Raw genomic sequence first — 12,560 nt, 5'->3', positions numbered from 1 at the left:
GATCCTTGATGATGTGTTGGAGAGGTTTTAGTTGTAGGCTGAAGGTGATGGCTAGTGGTGTTCTGTTATTTTCTTTGTTGGGCTTGTCCTGTAGTAGGTAACTTCTGGGTACTCTTCTGGCTCTGTCAGTCTGTTTCTTCACTTCAGCAGGTGGGTATTGTAGTTGTAAGAATGCTTGATAGGGATCTTGTAGATGTTTGTCTTTGTCTGAGGTGTTGGAGCAAATGCAGTTGTATTGTACAGCTTGGCTATAGACAATGGATCGTGTGGTGTGGTCTGGATAAAAGCTGGAGGCATATAGGTAGGAATAGCGGTCAGTAGGTTTCCAGTATAGGGTGGTGTTTAAGTGACCATTGCTTATTAGCACCGTAGTGTCCAGGAAGTGGATCTCTTGGGTGGACTGGTCCAGGCTGAGGTTGATGGTGGGATAGAAATTGTTGAAATCATGGTGGAATTCCTTAAGGTCTTCTTTTCCATGGTTCCAGATGATGAAGATGTCATCAATGTAGCATAAGTAGAATAGGGCCATTAGGGGACGAGAGCTGAATTAATTGAATACATGTCTGCAAGGAAAGAACACCACATCTTTCAGCTGAGTGATCACAACACAGGATTCACAAAGAAAATTGTCTTCTGGAAGATTAATTTGCTGAACATAAACTATGAATTCTTCCTCAAGCTTTGCAAGTTCCTGGCTGACACACAGGTGATGGCTGAGTATCTCAGATGGCTGAAGGACCAGTTTGTATCGTTTTTCTCCAACTAGACATGACAAAGTATGATTAGGTATGAAGCCCCTTCAGTGCAAGGCTGATGCCAGTGGTTTGCCAGCAGCTGAAATCAAACAGCTCAGAAATTTCCTGTGATCGATTCCTGCAAGGAACATATACTCAGTGTTCTTTCCCAGATTTCTGAGTCACTGTCATGAGATAAAAGGGAAGGTCCTCTCACGGAACTGTAACTGGACTGGTTAAAAGATAGAAAACACAGAGTAGAAATAAATGGTCATTTTTCAGAATGGAGAGAGGTAAATAGTGATGTCCCCTATGGGTCTGTACTGGGTCCAGTCCTATTCAACATATTCATAAATGGAAAAAAGGGGTAGACAGTGGGGTCGCAAAATTTGCAAATGATACAAAGCTACTCAAGATAGTTAAGTCCCAGGCAGACTGCGAAGAGCTACAAAAGGATCTCTCAAAACTGGATGACTGGGCAACAAAATGGCAGATGAAATTCCATCTTGATAAATACAAAGTAATGCACATTGGAAAACATAATCCCAACTATACAGACAAAATGAGGGACCTAAAGAGAAAGAGATCTTGGAGGCATTGTGGATAGTTCCCTGAAAACATCCACTCAATGTGCAACTGGAGTCAAAAAATCTACCAGAATGTTGGGAATCACTGGGAAAAGAATAGATAATAAAATAGAAAATATCATATTGTGTTTTGAATACTGAGTGCAGATGTGGTCTCCCCATCTTAAAAAAAAAGATATATTGGCTTTGGAAAAGGTTCAGAAAAGGGCAACTAAAATGATCAGTGGTACAGAACAGCTTCCATATGAGGAGAGATTAATAAAACTGGGAATTTTCAGCTTAGAAAAGAGACAACCAATGGGTGATATGATATAGGTCTACAAAATCATTACTGGTATGGAGAAGGTAAATAAGGAAGTGTTATTTACGCCTTTCTATAACACAAGAACTAGGGGTTACCCAATGAACCTAACAGGCGAAAGGTTTCAAACAAACAAAAGGATGTATTTCATCACACAACACAGTCAAACTATGGAACTCTTTTCCAGAGGATGTTGTGAAGACCAAGACTACAAAAGGGTTAAAAAAGAACTTGATAAATCATGGAGGCTAGGTCAGTCAATGGCTACTAGCCATGATAGACAGTGATGCAAAACAATGTCCCTATCCTCTGTTTGCCAGAAGCTGGGAATGGATGACAGAGGATGGATCACTTGATGATTACCTGTTCTGTTCATTCCCTCTGAAGCACCTGGCACTGTCCACTATCAAAAGATGCAATACTGGGCTGACCCAGTATGGCCATTCTTATGTTATTATGTATGGTCAAGAAGTACCTCAGAACTGATAGTTTTCAGAGTAGCAGCCGTGTTAGTCTGTATTCGCAAGGAGAAGTGAGCTGTAGCTCACGAAAGCTTATGCTCTAATAGAACTGATAGTGCCATTCACGAGCATGTATTTCTGTGAAGCTGGATTCAGCATTCGTGTCCATCAAGTCTGAGCATCGATCTACCATTGATGTCACATCAGAGATTAGATGTGCAATTCTACCTCACTGCCGGACATGAAGTTGTGTCACAATACACAAGCCCGTGCATCACAGAGAGCACTAAATAACATACATCATGTGTAAATTCCTTGTATTCCTCGGCTGCTGTGGTGCTTTGTTGCTATCTTAAGTCAAAGGATTCAATAAGCCTCAAAATAGGCTCACACGGGCAAATAATTTATGAAACCCTGCATTAACCACTCAGACCCGGCACTTCCATCTAACTGTAATGCACAGTAATCCCTGCTAGCACTAGAGTGTTCATTTAGCATTCCCTTAGATGGATGCATCAACCCCTGTGAGCTTGTTAAAGAGCGTGTTTCCTACGGTAACATTGGCATAGCACATCATTTGACATGCTACACTTTCTGATAGCATGACATGAGCAAAGCATCATCCATCATCCAAAGATGTGGGTCATCAAAAGCAAGGACAACTTTTTCAGTGCCTCCTTATCAGCTACTATCAGAATTATATAAATTCACCAGCAGTAGAGTTATTTCACAAATGGTGTGATTTAAAAGTCATAAGTTAGGCAAACATAATTGTTTCACTGGAAGTGAAATTTTAATTAAAAAAATGAGTAGAATCTCAATTTAAAATTGATTCCACTGTTACAAAGGGCATGGTAACGAAGAGGTGTTACCTTTCTAAATATCATGCAGCTATGGCATGAATTGTACTTGTTCTTCAGCCCTTCAGAATGCTTCCTAAGAAAACTATCCCCAAAGATGTAGCATCAGAAATGAGAAAAATAATTTAAAAATGTTCCAATATATTTTTTAAAATAAAACAACAACCCAAACCTGTATGGATAAATATTTTCTCACTTGCCTGAGTTCAGCTAAAGAGGTCAAAATAAATGGGAACTATTTCTTCTTGTCTTAGAACTTTGTTTTAAATTGTTGAAAGTGAATACAAAGTCATCTTAAGGAAGTCCTACATATTTTCAAGTGAAGCATATCATGAGAAAATAAACACTTTTTTAGCCTCATTATACAATAAAACCTCTGCTAGTCTATTCTGTACAACAAAGAGTGGGATATCATTAATCACAGGAGAGCTGTGAGGCTTGAAAATGAAGACTATGGGCCTTAGTCTGATCTCAGCTTCAATCTCCTGGGTCCAACTCACAGCAGTTGGATCTAAGCCACCCTACCTGTACTGTTACATTTTCTGACTCTCAGTCTGACCTTCTTGCTATTTGCCTTAGATAAGTGGACTGGGGCATATGATTTGTTATTAATATCTGCAGTATTTAAAGTATTATCTCTAGCAATTATATGGAAGTACAAAGAATATTGCAGTAACCTTATCTATTTAAATGAGGTAAAACAGCCACGTTTCTAAGTACCACAAGGGTACTGTGCAATATTGTGCTTTGGATAAAGAATTGCTGTTTCCAGAATTGTCAATCAAATATGTTTGGTTTATTTTTTAAGCTTAAAACTGTATTCAATTTTCAGCTATAATTAGTTACAAATTGAAATCATGCATCATTTTGGATCCCATTGTGTATTTGAAATGGACACTTCAGATTGGGATGAAGTGAGCCAGGATTTGGTGCGGGGAGGGTGGCAGGGGGGAAATGAATGCTTTATTTTAAAAAAAATAAACAAATGGAAAATCTTTTCTATCTGAGCCAGTCGTTCTACAATCCAAGCTTTTATGTCAGTTACAAAGAAGGCATTCTTACAGACAGAGCTTGCTGGTGCACAGATATGAGGTACAACATCCCCAAAATCTTATTACTCAAATGTGCAAGACCAGCTACTAGAAACTATTGGATCAGATCCTCACCTGTTTAGCTTAGGTTCATTGAAGTCAATGCAGTTGAACCAATTGACACCATCTGAAGAGGATCTAACCCAATAATGTTACTTTTTTATTTCCCAGCCCTTCCAGTGGTTTTGATCAGGGAGAAGGAAATGAAATTTTGAATGGAGCATTGATATATTATGTAATAAAACAAACGAGTTTCAAACAGCACAAGTAACCCATGATTCCCTCACTGCTCCAAACTCTCATTGGCCAAACAAATTGCTCCATTTCCTTAACCCATTTTATAAATCCCTTTGTAGCCATTTCCCCACCAAAAATACTACATCTTGCAACCATAAATCCACAAAAATCACAGCTCTACAAATCTACCTAGATTGCCTGAGATTGCATATGCTTCAACATTAGGAAGTTTTATTACCCTTAAGACTTTCCAAACACATAAAAAGTCTCTGGTTCTTTTCTTTTTTCTTTTCTTTTTTTTGTGTCAGTGTTTTTTTTGGCTATGCTGGTTTTAAGGCAACGGAGGAAGCAGTCCCTATTTCCTGACAAGCCTGAAGAATTCAGAGAGAACATTGTCAGGTATGATGATGAAGGAGGTGGAGAGGAGGACACAGAGGCTTTTGATATTTCAGCACTCAGGACTCGTACTGTTATGAGAGAACACAAGTCTAGAAGAAACATCACAACAGAAATCCAAAGCCTTTACAGACAATCTCTGCAAGTTGGTCCTGACAGTGCTGTATTCAGGGAATTCATTTTAGAAAAGCTTAAAGAAGCTAATACAGATCCTACTGTTCCACCATACGATTCCCTTCAGACATATACATTTGAGGGGTCTGGATCACTGGCTGGATCCCTCAGCTCTTTAGGATCAAGCATGTCAGATGTGGATGAGAATTATGATTACCTTACTGAGCGCGGGCCAGACTTTAAACAACTAGCATGCATGTATGACCCCATTAAGAGTGCAACGGATTAGCAGCCACTAGGGACCACATTTTCAAAAGTACTCAAATCAAAATCAAGTCTGGATTTGAAAATGAGACCAATTTAAGCATCAAAATAGGTGGCCAGATTTTCAAGAACAGCAGTTCAAAAGGATAGTGGATGCTGAGATCCTTTTGAAAATCTGCCCGTGAGAATCACTCTGAGAAGCGTTGAATGCTCAGCAATTTTGAAAGTCAGATTTTATTCAGGTGCCTGAATACAAGCTGCAGTTCTTTGAAAATCTTGTTCCAATAGTAGGTGCTTAAAACAGGTCCCACAAGTACAGGAAAAACAAAACAAAAAAAACCTATGGTTCCTGGAAATATTCAACCTAGCTTAGGCTTTACAACTATTTTCAAAGTTAAGGCGACTTGTTAGGTTTTTTTGTTTATATTAATTAATCAAAGTTAAAGCTTGCATATTTGTATTATGTTTGGTAATATAAATTCTATTGTGTAAAAAATGTAGACACCAGAAATATTTTAAATGATTGTCATAAACACTTACAAAGTCTTCTATTTATTTTTTTAGCATAAAATTAAAGCAAATACCAGTTTTAGCTGTGTAGAAATAAAGGCCTGTTACAGTCAACATTTATTCACTATTAAATTTGAATTTTTATTAAACTGCCTGGAAGTGTGTTAAATTCCTAATTAATTTCTAAGTTAATGCATTCAAAAATTATAAAAGACAAAAAAGTATTAGGTTCAAGTTTGAATCAATATTCAACTTAACTAGAGTAGTATCAATCATGTTACATTTTACCGTGCATAGCATCAAATACAATTCACATCTGGGCTTTTCCCCTTTTATTAAGAGCTTAAAAGATGACTGATTTCCCAGCACAGATATTTTTTATTATGGAATATAAAATTAGCTTCAGTACTCAATTTTATTGTAACAGTATTAAAGATCTTTAAAATGCTAAGCTGGTGGATATAATACTTGATGTATAACATTAGATAATAAGATAGTAAACATTTAATGTTAATCCAGTTCTTCAGAAAATGATCCCTGATTCTGAAGGAATCGAGTCAGACTTCAAAATTAATTTCCCACTGTATTTTTTACACAGTCTGTCGGGAGTATAAAATTGTCTCAGAACTATTCCCTTTCACTTATCTGTATGGTGGATCAACAGAAATTTAGTGTTCTAAAAACCATCAAATATACTCAAATGCTGACTAAGAGAGGAAGGGTCTGCCTTATATTTATTCACCATTTTTTCCATTAGCTGTTTATTTTACAGCATCTGCAACATGTAATCAATTGAAACATTTCAACAGCTGAAAGCTGGGATCAGGAAGAGGAAAAGCAATTAGCTTTTTTGTTTAAGCTCTCAGGTAAGCTCCACTGAATTACAGAAAGCTAGGCAAATCTTATACAAGAAATGAAAATGCATGAAGCATAGCAAACATCACAGAGCTTGTACAATTATTTGTTTATTAAAGAAAAACAAGGGATGTAGTCTAAGCAGAAAGATTCCAGTACAGTGACACTTTAAATGCCTGCAAGTTAAAAATAAAACACATGAGAAAGTAAGGGAATTAGGACACAAAGGGGTGTGAGTCCAGAGAAAAAAAGCTATGATACTATTTGTTCTTGAAACAATATTATCAAGCATGTGACTAGCAGCTGATGAACCAGCACATGTATAATGGGGAAAAGTTGTTGTTTTTTTTGTGAGAACAATGCTAAGTTCCTCCATAGAAGAGTTGTCACAGAGTAACTTTAAAAGATGCATGTATTCTACTCGATAAGTTTATGGAGGAGATGGTATGATGGGATAATGGGATTTTGGTAAGTAATTGATCTTTAAATATTAAATTAAATATTCAGGGTAAACAGGCCAAATCCCCTGAGATGGGATATTAGATGGATGGGATCTGAGTTACTATAGAAAATTCTTTCCTGGGTATCTGGCTGGTGAATCTTGCCCATGTGCTCAGGGTTTGGCTGATTGCCATATTTGGGGTCGGGAGGAATTTTTCCTCCAGGGCAGATTGGAGAGGCCCTGGAGGTTTTTTTGCCTTCCTCTGTAGCATGGGGCATGGTTGACTGGAGGGAGGCTTCTCTGCTCCTTGATGTTTTGAACCATGATTTGAGGACTTCAATAGCTCAGACATGGGTGAAGTTTTTCATAGGAGTGGTGGGTGACATTCTGTGGCCTGCGCTGTGCAGGAGGTCGGACTAGATGATCAGAGTGGTCCCTTCTGACCTTAGTATCTATGAATCTATGTCAGTTAAGCATTGCAATAGATAGATCTAATGCTTGTATTCAGTGGGACTCAGACAGATGTGACAAAATGGTTTCTAGGTAGATAATATTGTGCATATCAATCATTAGCTCCATGGAAAAGAATGGGAATGAGACAACACACAAGCTTGTATTTGTTTGTTTTGTGGGATGGGAGTGTGACAGGGTATACACAACCCACACAGATGAGGAAAGCACCAGAGTCCCTCTGTGTGGAGCGAGTTCCACTCCTTGGTCCTGTCAACCATGTATTGAAGGGAGGAGACCAAAGGAATAAACTGCAGTCAGCTGAGAGATCACTCTCAGCAGGAATCTGCTGGAGCACCTCCACAGGAGGGAACTCCCATCCAGAAAATCTCCACTGTGACCCTATGAAGAGTCCAACAAACTCCCAGGGCAAGCATGACAGCATGACCCTAATTCAGGAGCCCAGCCAGAGGGACTCCTTGAAAACCATTGCACAGATGCTGTACTTTTGGACTTTTTCCATTTGAATGGTCCTAGTAAAAAGTTATTTTGGGGTATGCTGGGGCATTTAACTTTCCTTATAATCCTCTATCAGAAGGCACTTAAGAAGGTCCACAAAGGGGAGGGTCCTCTTGCAAGAAGTAAAAAATTGGGCCCTCTGCATGAACCATCCAGTGTAAATAACTGGGTGTAGTGAGTGTCTTCCACCATCTGGGAGAAAAACGTAAGGGAGATCTTTTACAGGGAGTACATATCTACATCCAGATTTTGAAACTGTAAGAGGTACCAGACTCCACAATTGGTCCCATTGTCTTTAATTGAACCCCTTGTGGAATGGAATAGCATTCATTATAAAGAAGGATGTCAGCCTCTGCATCTCAACATGGATTGTGAGAAAATGATCACTGTTCAATTGTTCAGACAGGGGACAGAATACAATCCATGTTTATGCTGATATTGCCTTTCATCCTGCTTGAAGTTGTGTTCCATATATCATCCAGTTTGAGTGTATGTTCATGTAATAATTACAAAATTATTTAACTGTGTCCTATTGGTTCATTGTGTTATATATCTAGTACAGGGATGGCCAACCTAAGCCTGAGAAGGAGCCAGAATTTACCAATTTACATTGACAAAGAGCTACAGTAATACGTCAGCAGTCCCCCATCAGCTCCTCCACCCTGCTCCCAGGGCCTCCCACCCACCGGCAGCCCCACCAATCAGCACCTCCGCCTCCCTCCCCGCACCTCACTATCAAGTGTTTTGTGGTGTGCAGGAGGCTCTTGGGGATTGGTGGGAGGAGCGAGGGCCCTGCAGGCTCGGGTAGAGGATGGGAAGGGGTGGAGTGGAGGCAGGGCATGTGACAGAGCCAGGGGTTGAGCAGTGAGCACCCTTCCCCCCCCAGCATATTGGAAAGTTGGTGCCTGTAGCTCCAGCTCCAGAGTCAGTGCCTATACAAGTAGCAGCATATTAACTTCTGAAGAGCTGCATGTGGCTCTGGAGGTTGGCCATCCCTGTTCTAGTAGCTGCTTCACATAAAAGGATAAGAGACTACTACTGTTACCAGCTAAAGAAGTTACTCCTTTAGCTCAAGTGATAGAGGACCATGCTTCTAGTCATGAGGATCCTGCAGTTAAATTCCATGGTAAGCAGCTGTCATTATAAATTGGCACTGGATTTCCGATAATGAGGCCCAGTGTCAATCATGTGGACTCATATTTATATATGATTTAAAAAAACCAGCAAATCACTGGTCTGATCAAATGTAACAAATCCTGTGTTCCTATATTGACATGATCAAACATTATATAAGTAAGCCATTTTTAGTTTGGCCAAGCAATAACCAAAGAGGGATATTATTAGAAGTCTACAAATATAAGAATGTAAACACCAAGAAGAGACAGGAATTATTAAATATATGAAAGGGATAATAAAGGTAATGGGATAAAACTAATAAAGAGAAAGTATAGGCTGAATACCAGGAAATAATTCCTGATAGTGAGATCTCTTACACTATGGAATGTTACGTTTACAGCATAAACAAAGAGAAGTTAGATAAAAACATAAATACTCTTGATGGAAAAGTTGCAACTTAACCCTATTCTTTATAATCCAGAACAATAACACATGAAAACACAAAAGAGACAGAGCAGGCTTCCCCCTACAGCAGAGATGGACAACTCACCCCACCATTTTCTAAGCTGTCTCTTTCCATAATGATTCTGATTGCATGCTTTCTTACAGAACTCCCTATCCTGCAAGCATGAACAGGAAATCAATCCCACTCAAAGCAATAGTTTGCAATTCCAACTTAGTCATCAAAACACCAAATGGAATAGTCCTTCTAAGGAAAACCTCCATTACTTAGGTCATCTAAAATCAGACTGGACAATTCAGTTGAATAGGTGCATAACAAACAATACTTCAATGGCAGAGGATCATTGATTCCTAGTCTGGGGTTCGTGACCCATGGGAAGATTATAATAATGTTTCAGAAGAATCATGACTACTTTTCCATTCTTCAGGTCTATAAGGGACATATATATATATATACACGTATACATATTCTTTTGTAACATAGGGTAACAATTTGGAAAACTTTGAGAACTACTGAACTAGAGGACCTAATGATAGGTCTTTTCCACCTCTAACTGCTGATATTCTAGTGATTTAACACTTTGGTATATACGGAATACTCTTATATTTGGAATAAAAGCAAATAAAGGCAATATTATCTTTTACAAACTTATTATAAATTTGGCATAACAAAGCAATGTGAAGCGAAAGTTATGCGTTAACACACTTATGAGTCATTGTTATGATTCAAGGGGGAAAAAGTCTTGCTCATTCACTTCCCAAAAAAATGTTTCATTTGCATTTCAAATTGTATTTTTATGATCAGAACACTAAGAAACTAACTCTTGATTGCTGCTAAAAATAATCGTAAGAATATTATTCTGGGTCAGACCAATGGTTCATCTAGACCACTATTCTGTCTTCTGACAGTAGCTGGTGCCATGTGCTTCAGAGGGAATGTACAGAACCATGCAATTATCAAGTGATTCCTCCCATTATCCAATCCCAACTTTTGACAGTCAGAGTTTTATGAACACCCAGAGCATGGGGTTGCATCCCTGAAATTCTTGACTAATTGTTATTGATGGACTTATCCTCCATGAACTTCTCTAATTCTTTTTTGAACTAAGTTATATTTTTGGTCTTCACAACATCCCCTCAGAACGAGTTCCACAGGCTGACTGCATTGTGTGAAGAAATATTTCCTTATATTTGTTTTCAACCTGCTGCCTATTAATTAATTGTTGGTTTCAGAGTAGCAACCGTGTTAGTCTGTATTCGCAAAAAGAAAAGGAGTACTTGTGGCACCTTAGAGATTAACAAATTTATTTGAACATAAGCTTTCGTGAGCTACAGCTCACTTCATTGGATGCATTTGGTGGAAAATACAGAGAGGAGATTTATATACACACACACAGAACATGAAACAATGGATTTTATCATACACACTGTAAGGAGAGTGATCACATAAGATGAGCCATCACCAGCAGCTGGGGGGGGGGGGAGAAGAGGAAAACCTTTCATGGTGACAAGCAAGGTAGGCTATTTCCAGTAGTTAACAAGAACAATTGAGAAACAGTGGGGGGTGGGGTGGGGGGAGAAATAACATGGGGAAAGTTTTACTTTGTGTAATGACTCCTCCATTCCCAGTCTCTATTCAAGCCTAAGTTAATTGTATCCAGATTGCAAATTAATTCCAATTCAGCAGTCTCTCCTTGGCTCATCTTAAGTGATCACTCTCCTTACAGTGTGTATGATAAAATCCATTGTTTCATGTTCTCTGTGTGTGTATATAAATCTCCCCTCTGTATTTTCCACCAAATGCATCCGATGAAGTGAGCTGTAGCTCACGAAAGCTTATGCTCAAATAAATTTGTTAGTCTCTAAGGTGCCACAAGTACTCCTTTTCTTTTTGCGAATACAGACTAACACGGCTACTACTCTGAAACCTGTCATTATGCAAGGCACTGAATTTAGCCATATAGAGTTGAAATCTGTCAACTTCATGAAAAAAATTGTACACATACAGACAGACATCATCTTCCTCTCCAAATGCAAACAGATGGACATCATACCAAAAGGACTGAAGGTAAAAAATCCATTACAATCTACATACCACACAGACTATGCTGACAGCTTAAGCCACACACTCTCAAAGAAACTGCGGAACCACCTGATCAACATCCTCTACAGCAAACAGGGAAAGATTAAGAATGAGCTCTCAAAACTGGATACTCTCATAAAGAACCAACCTTCCACACAAACTTCCTCGTGGCTGGACTTTACAAAAACTAGACAAGCCATTTACAACACACACTTTGCTTCTCTACAAAAGAAAAAGGACACTAAGCTATCTAAACTACTACATGCCACAAGGGGCCACAACAGTGGTTGTGATAGAGCCCTTTTTAATGTTTTTAATAAAGTAAATACTAATGGAAACTGTGTGATTATGGGAGACTTTAACTTCCCAGATATAGACTGGAGGACCAGTGCTAGTAATAATAATAGGGCTCAGATTTTCCTAGATGCGATAGCTGATGGATTCCTTCATCAAGTAGTTGCTGAACCGACTAGAGGGGATGCCATTTTAGATTTAATTTTGGTGAGTAGCGAGGACCACATAGAAGAAATGGTTGTAGGGGACAATCTTGGCTCAAGTGATCATGAGCTAATTCAGTTCAAACTAAATGGAAGGATTAACAAAAATAAATCTGCAACTAGGATTTTTGACTTAAAAAGGGCTGACTTTCAAAAATTAAGGAAATTAGTTAGGGAAGTGGATTTGACTGAAGAACTTATGGATCTAAAGGTAGTGGAGGCCTGGGATTTCTTTAAATCAAAGCTGCAGAAGCTATCGAAAGCCTGTATCCCAAGAAAGGGGAAAAAATTCATAGGAAGGAGTTGTAGACCAAGTTGGATGAGCAAGCATCTTAGAGAGGTGATTAAGAAGAAGCAGAAAGCATACAGGGAGTGGAAGATGGGAGGGATCAGCAAGGAAAGCTACCTAATTGAGGTCAGAACATGTAGGGATAAAGTGAGACAGGCTAAAAGTCGAATAGAGTTGGACCTTGCAAAGGAAATTAAAACCAATAGTAAAAGGTTCTATAGCCATATAAATAAGAAGAAAACTAAGAAAGAAGAAGTTGGGATGCTTAACACTGAGGATGGAGTGGAGGTTA

General features: G+C 38.8%; 1 protein-coding gene across 6 annotated transcripts in view; it reads left to right on the top strand.

The window, feature by feature from the left end:
• CDH19 (cadherin 19) overlaps positions 1 to 6,817 on the top strand; it is a 160,596-nt gene extending 153,779 nt beyond the window's left edge. For all 6 annotated transcript variants that reach the window (XM_038392792.2, XM_038392793.2, XM_043508162.1 and 3 more), the window contains one exon: positions 4,580 to 6,817. In XM_038392792.2, coding sequence (XP_038248720.1) covers positions 4,580 to 5,070 — 491 coding nt within the window. In that variant the 3' untranslated portion in view covers positions 5,071 to 6,817. The remainder of the gene's footprint in view (positions 1 to 4,579) is intronic.
• Positions 6,818 to 12,560: the final 5,743 nt, after the last annotated feature.

The sequence above is a fragment of the Dermochelys coriacea genome, chromosome 2 (assembly GCF_009764565.3).
Source record: "Dermochelys coriacea isolate rDerCor1 chromosome 2, rDerCor1.pri.v4, whole genome shotgun sequence".
Lineage (NCBI taxonomy): Eukaryota > Metazoa > Chordata > Testudines > Dermochelyidae > Dermochelys > Dermochelys coriacea.
Note: the sequence above shows the minus strand (reverse complement) of the source record. Positions and strands in the feature narration are given on the sequence as shown.